This window comes from Dendrobates tinctorius, unplaced genomic scaffold (genome assembly GCF_039654945.1).
Source record: "Dendrobates tinctorius isolate UK_male_01 unplaced genomic scaffold, ASM3965494v1 ptg000377l, whole genome shotgun sequence".
NCBI lineage: Eukaryota > Metazoa > Chordata > Amphibia > Anura > Dendrobatidae > Dendrobates > Dendrobates tinctorius.
Window position 1 is genome coordinate 4,624,974 of NW_027362043.1, and position 7,527 is coordinate 4,632,500.

At 51.3% G+C, this 7,527-nt stretch overlaps 1 protein-coding gene across 3 annotated transcripts in view; it reads right to left on the reverse strand.

Moving 5' to 3' along the window:
• Nucleotides 1–657: 657 nt before the first annotated feature.
• The window catches only part of LOC141075885 (protein S100-A10-like), a 9,523-nt gene continuing 2,653 nt past the window's right edge, over nt 658–7,527 (reverse strand). The window contains exons 2-4 of one of the 3 annotated variants that reach the window (XM_073563073.1): nt 5,815–5,960; nt 1,801–1,955; nt 658–943 (exon numbers count right to left, since the gene is read on the reverse strand). In XM_073563073.1, the coding sequence (XP_073419174.1) occupies nt 788–943; nt 1,801–1,955; nt 5,815–5,824 (321 nt within the window). In that variant the 5' untranslated portion in view covers nt 5,825–5,960 and the 3' untranslated portion in view covers nt 658–787. Of the gene's footprint in view, nt 944–1,800; nt 1,956–5,814; nt 5,964–7,527 lie in introns of all 3 variants that reach the window. The other 2 variants (XM_073563074.1, XM_073563075.1) reach the window with 2 other exon arrangements.

A 7,527-nucleotide genomic window follows, 5' to 3' on the forward strand; every position in this document is an offset into this window, starting at 1 on the left:
CATGAATATAACATGTAATGCGTGTTTTGACAGTGTGTGAATGGATTGGCCGGGGCGTACTCATGATAACTGGCAGTGTTCAGTGGAAGCAGATAATTATGACACGCATGAGTGATTAATGGCTAAGAAGAAAATACCTTTCGGCCACCAACCGACATGTTTACCTAAATTCCCACAGACACGCCAATTAGGGTGGCTATAGAGGACCATCGGCTGCTGAAGACGTAGTGGGTACCGCCTGCTTTTACAATGGACAGCTGGGGCAAGTTGTGCCTAGCTGTAAAAGGAGCCAAGGGACTACTTGATGGTATAAGTGGGTCCAAACCCCATTTAGTAACAAGCTAAGATCATTTGGGGGTCCACTGAGAGGAGAATACAATAAATCCATGTACATGGCACTGGCCTTATAAAATGTCATCTTATAAATCAAGTTTTAGACATGAGAGGAAGAGAAAGAGCTGATAGTATAGTGCCCCAAGGAAGCGGTTCAGCGCCAATATCTTACAGGTAACAAGGCAATTATAGGGCAGGTGAAACCAGCCATGTGTGATGGGATGTGGAACCTCCATATACATGAGCCGACGTAAGGCAAAATCCACCAAGAACTCGTATGTGGGGGGAGTTACTTCTACAATGTGAAAAAAAACACAACACGACTTACAAAACATTGGGGTGTTTATTACGACATTGGTTTTGAGGCGAATTAAGCTGAGTGTACAGATGGGATCTTTCTCTCTTTGGTGCAGTCTAGCGAGATAAGCGGATATAGAAGGGGTTGGGAATGGCTTCACTTCCTACCCTTCATGTTCTTACAATAATAGTCATTACAGGCGATGGTCAGACCGGCAATTAGGGAGAAGTAGCTATGGAAAGTGACGCGTCCATCCCGACACTGATCCAGATCCTTCATAATCTTATCCACAGCCAGCGGGTCATTCTGGTTCTGTCAGGGAATGAGACAGCAAACAGGTTACATTAGGAAAAAAAAAAAAAAAAGCCTGATATTACCCTTCCAAAACTAGTATGGATTACATCCTGTACTCACAATTCTGCTGGTGTATGGACATACGGGGGACACATGATTATTGGGGGAGTTAAGGATCAGGCATATCCGATTTCAGACTGTCTGATAACAGACTGCTTTTCCTTTTGCTCTCCTTGAGGTAAGCCACTAAGTGCTCCTCTGTATAGGACAGACCTCCATCTAAAGAGTACTGGCCGCTTTAGTCTTTCTCTGCTTTTATGTGTTTGTGAGAGGTCTCACAATTCCCAGAGTGTCCCTCTGACTTCCCACATATGATAATCCCAATAACTGATTTACAAGCAATTGCACAATCCCATTCATTGTCACTGGACTGGTCTGCCGCAGGTCACACCTACAGGAGGAGAGATTACACATAATCGTGGGCATCATGGGGCTCGCAGGGAGGATTCTCATCAGTTCTTGAGGACCAACCCTCATGTAGACTTTTGTAAGTTGACTGACTGGAAAATATCCCTGAAAGCCAATAATGGAGGCATTGTTACATCATTCACATGGATGTTTGCTCTGGGATGCATGGTGGGCATTGCCAAATCTATATGTGAACATACAGATGCCCATTCTTTGGATTGGGGGGGGAAATAGGAATTTATGGAGTAAAATATGATCCCGAGAGCTTATTTTCTGCAGGATTTACCAAGAGCAGCCAGTGGCCAAAAAAGGACCCCTTTTCAGTGAGAAAGTTGTTGTCCAAATAAGACAATCCCTCTATGGAGCCTTCAGATCTTTTCCACAACAGTCTATGATCGCACATGTACCTTCAGAAAATCAGAGAATTCGGTCTCCAGAAGTCTATGGAGATCATCCTTCGACATGTAGCTCTTGTCCCCAGCATATTTATGGAATTTAAACATCAGGGTCTCCATTGCTTGCTCCAAATCTGAGGGAACCATGATTGTTGGGTTCAGAGGTTCTGCAACAGTAGACAAAGCCCATTACTTTCAGTGACCTATTGGGATGGCCATTTTTACCTATAGGAACTAAAGATCCACTGTCTAAGGCGGCACCTTGTGGGGGCGGCATAAGCGGTAATATATATTTGTGTTACATCCCTGTATATTACACATACATACAGTACCTAGGCTCCGTATTGTAGCACATTACTAGTCTATATAATATATAATCAGGCGCCCCTTCCCTATAATATCCACAGATGACTACAAGTCAAGATACCAGGAGAGAAAATTCAGCCAAACCCCATGAATTTAGTGGGACCTGTCTAGTTTAGTTACTGTCCAGAAAGAGAATGGGGGGTAGCGGGGTCCAGTGGAGGAGAATGGGATAGAGCAGGGTCTGAATGGGAAATACGAGTCTGAAAAAGGACAAATGGGTCTGGCAGTCTTGCTTCTGCTGTTCAGGAGGAAATGAACCTCTGAACAACACAGAGGCTGTGTGCCGGTGTGGAGCTAGTGATAGTCACATACACATATACTTATTAAGCTATTGGGTTGCCCTTGTTCTGGTGCCTGTGATACGTGGGCCGTGATTACAGGGGTTAACGTCACACAGAACAAGTCATGACTCATTTTCCTGTCTTGATATTGATTATGACCAGGTCTATTCAGGGAGAATGGAGGACGCTTAATGGAGGATAATGCTCGCTGTAATCTCCATTATGTGTTCTGAGAAGAAATAGCTTCTAAATGCATCCGCTGCTTCCCGTATTCAACCAGCAAGATAAAGCAAGTGCACACCCCTAAACTCAGCACCCCTCAGCTGTACATGTTCTGTACACCCAGCACATCAGTAATGGAGCGTTATGAGAGGAGCAACTGATATCCGGAAATCCCCAGCAACAGTATGTACATTAGAAAATACACATTACAGATTCCCTATCTGCTATAATAAAACAATGTGTCAGTCCATAGATCAGTGCAGCCAGCACATTCACAGCATTCCCCGAATTCCCAAACTATGAGGAAGAAGTCATGAGACTGAGCCTCCTCATCAGCTCAAGCAACGAAACCGAGGCTGAGCTTCCCTATCACGCCAGCAACGAAACAAACGCTGAGCCTCCCACCACGCCAGCGACCAAACCAACGCTGAACCTCCCATCACGCCAGCAACCAAACCGAGGCTGAAACTCCCATCATGCCAGCAACCAAACCGAGGCTGAACCTCCCCATCACGCCAGCAACCAAACCGAGGCTGAACCTCCCCATCACGCCTGCAACCAAACCCATACTGAGCCTCCCACCACGCCAGCGACCAAACCAAGGCTGAACCTCCCATCATGCCAGCAACCAAACCCATACTGATTCTCCCATCACTCCAGCAACCAAACAGAGGCTGATACTCAACCAAACCGAGACTGAGCCTCCCATCACACCAGCAACCAAACCGAGGCTGAACCTCCCATCACGCCAGCAACCAAACCCATACTGAGCCTCCCATCACACCAGCAACCAAACCGAGGCTGATCCTCAACCAAACAGAGACTGAACCTCCCATCACTCCAGCAACCAAACCCATACTGAGCCTCCCATCACGCCAGCAACCAAACCGAGGCTGAGCCTCCCATCACGCCAGCATCCAAACCCATACTGAGCCTCCCATCACGCTAGCAACCAAACTGAGACTGAGCCTCCCATCACTCCAGCAACCAAACCGAGGCTGATCCTCAACCAAACTGAGACTGAGCCTCCCATCACGCCAGCAAGCACACCGAGGCTGAACCTCCCATCACGCCAGCAACCAAACCCATACTGAGCCTCCCATCACGCCAGCAGCCAAACCGAGGCTGATCCTCAACCAAACCGAGACTGAGCCTCCCATCACACCAGCAAGCATACCGAGGCTGAACCTCCCATCACGCCAGCAACCAAACCCATACTGAGCCTCCCATCACGCCAGCAGCCAAACCGAGGCTGATCCTCAACCAAACCGAGACTGAGCCTCCCATCACACCAGCAGCCAAACCGAGGCTGAGCCTCTCATCACGCCAGCAACAAAACCGAAGCTGAACCTCCCATCACGCCAGCTACCAAACCGAGGCTGAACCTCCCATCACGCCAGCTACCAAACCGAGGCTGAACCTCCCATCACGCCAGCTACCAAACCGAGGCTGAACCTCCCATCACGCCAGCTACCAAACCGAGGCTGAACCTCCCATCACGCCAGCTACCAAACCGAGGCTGAACCACCCATCACGGCAGCTACCAAACCGAGGCTGAACCTCCCATCACGCCAGCAAGCAAACCGAGGCTGAACCTCCCATCACGCCAGCAAGCAAACCGAGGCTGAACCTCCCATCACGCCAGCAAGCAAACCGAGGCTGAACCTCCCATCACGCCAGCAAGCAAACCGAGGCTGAACCTCCCATCACGCCAGCAAGCAAACCGAGGCTGAACCTCCCATCACGCCAGCAAGCAAACCGAGGCTGAACCTCCCATCACGCCAGCAAGCAAACCGAGGCTGAACCTCCCATCACGCCAGCAAGCAAACCGAGGCTGAACCTCCCATCACGCCAGCAAGCAAACCGAGGCTGAACCTCCCATCACGCCAGCAACCGAGGCTGAACCTCCCATCACGCCAGCAACCAAACCAAGGCTGAACCTCCCATCACGCCAGCAACCAAACCGAATCTGAGCCTCCCATCACGCCAGCAACCAAACCCAAACTGAGCCTCCCATCACGCCAGCAACCAAACCCAAACTGAGCCTCCCATCACGCCAGCAACCAAACCCAAACTGAGCCTCCCATCATGCCAGCAACCAAACTGAGCCTCCCATCACGCCAGCCACCAAACCGAGGCTGAGCCTCCCATCACGCCAGCCACCAAACCGAGGCTGAGCCTCCCATCACGCCAGCCACCAAACCGAGGCTGCGCCTCCCATCACGCCAGCCACCAAACCGAGGCTGAGCCTCCCATCATGCCAGCCACCAAACCCATATTGAGCCTCCCATCACACCAACCAAACCGAGCCTCCCACCAAAGCGAGACGAAGCCTCCCATCACACCAGCAACCAAACCCATACTGAGCCTCCCATCACTCCAGCAAACAAGCCGAGCCTCCCATCACGCCAGCCACCAAACCAAGACTGAGCATCCCATCACGTCAGCAACCAAACCCAAACTGAGCCTCCCTTCAAGCCAGCCACAAAACCGAGGCTGAGCCTCCCATCACGCCAGCAACCAAACCCATACTGAGCCTCCCATCACGCCAGCAACCTAACCGAGCCTCCCACCAAACCGAGACGAAGCCTCCCATCACGCCAGCAACCAAACCCATACTGAGCCTCCCATCACTCCAGCAAACAAACCGAGCCTCCCATCACGTCAGCAACCAAACCCAAACTGAGCCTCCCATCACGCCAGCCACCAAACCGAGGCTGAGCCTCCCATCACGCCAGCAACCAAACCGAGGCTGAGCCTCCCATCACGCCAGCAACCAAACCGAGGCTGAGCCTCCCATCACGCCAGCAACCAAACCGAGGCTGAGCCTCCCATCACGCCAGCAACCAAACCGAGGCTGAGCCTCCCATCACGCCAGCAACCAAACCGAGGCTGAGCCTCCCATCACGCCAGCAACCAAACCGAGGCTGAGCCTCCCATCACGCCAGCAACCAAACCGAGGCTGAGCCTCCCATCACGCCAGCAACCAAACCGAGGCTGAGCCTCCCATCACGCCAGCAACCAAACCGAGGCTGAGCCTCCCATCACGCCAGCAACCAAACTGAGGCTGAGCCTCCATCACGCCAGCAACCAAAGCTAGACTGAGGCTCCCATCATTAACATTATCACCCAAGTGCTGGTTTATACACCCACTCACCGCTTGTCATACCACTGTTATACCCCAACAATACTTCTCACAGCTGAGGTTTTGTTACAATGTATCCAGTCACCACAATCCTTTCTAGTAATTCTTCATCTTTTCTCATTTCTTCCTGCGATCTTGATTAGAGATGTCTTTGTCTCCTGCTGGGTGGAGTCAATGGGATGCGGGTGAGATCATCAAGCCACCTCTCATGAACCCATGTGAATATATTAGATACCCGTAAAGACATGGACTCCCTAATATAGTGGTATTATCAGATCTGGAGACAGACAGCTGTGGGGACACGCCCAATGGGATGGATGATGAGTGGGCAGCAAGGTGGCCTTGCACTGCTGGGGTCCTGGGTCTCCCCATGTTTGTGTGGGTTTCCTCCGGGTACTCCGGTTTCCTCCCACACTCCAAAGACATACTGATAGGGAATTTAGATTGTGAGCCCCAATGGGGACAGTGATGATAATGTCTGTAATGCGCTGCGGAATATGTTAGTGCTATATATGCAAAGCATAATAAATAAATGGGTGTGGTAGTGAGGACCAGCACTAGATCTGGACTGTATGACATTGTTGTGCATATTGCAAAAGAATAAAAGTCAAATATAGCAGCTTGCTACGCTGCCCATCTGGTAAGGGTCGGCCAAACATCAGACGGCTCCTCAAAAGTGATGTGCTGTCATACACACCATACAGCGCCATATGAATGCCGTCACACAGTATAGTGCCCAAATAATACTTCCATACAAATGCCTAAAAAACAATGCTCTACAGTGCTACCACCACCACAACCAGCAAGAAGAATATACTGTGCTGCGGCAATGTAGTACCAAGAACAAGTGGCCAAACACTGCCATGTAATGCCACCATGGTGTAAGGAGACTTGGCCCTCTGTGGAGCCCCCATACACAGGTTACACACCCCTAACACCAGCCCTGCCTCCGGAGGAATCATGGCCACATGGATAACACCAGGATTTATCTCTGGACTTTATAGTACGGCTTTCTACATGTACCAGGAGGTGTCCCAGAATCAGAGGAAGGGAGCAGCCGAGGTGTGGAAACACCAGGAGGAAGGTGATCCCTGATGGGATGTGGACTCCTGACCCTGAGTGCACAATCCACTGATCACAGCCACGCCTTGCCCTCAGGATGGGAAGAGGGGCCCATGTAGGGTGCCCAGACCCTGCACAGGGAAGAGGAAAGTGTCCGTAGGGCCCACAGCACAGGGAGATCGGGCGACTCCAGAGACCCCTCACCCCACATCTGTCCTGAAACACCATGATGAGGGCTCACAGCTGGAGAGTGGGCTTCATCGGGTACACTGTATCTGTGCCAATGTTTACACTAGGGGCCTCTGGTGCCTGTGTCTGCCGTACACTAGGGGCCCCTGGTGCCTTATATGGGGGCCCCTTGTATCTGGACCTCCCATTGTACAGGTTCTGCATTATACCACCCCATTATCACACCCTGTGGATGAACTGGCACAGCTGGGGCTCTGTCTCTGTGTGTCAGCTCTGTGGCCCTGTAGTAATGTGCTGGGTGTGGGCGTGCTTGGCACAGCTGGGGCTCCATCTCTGTGTGTCAGCTCTGTGGCCCTGTAGTAATGTGCTAGGTCTGGGCGTTAGGCACAGCTGGGGCCCCGTCTCTGTGTGTCAGCTCTGTGGCCTTGTAGTAATGTGCTGGGTGTGGGCGTGCTTGGCACAGCTGGGGGCTCC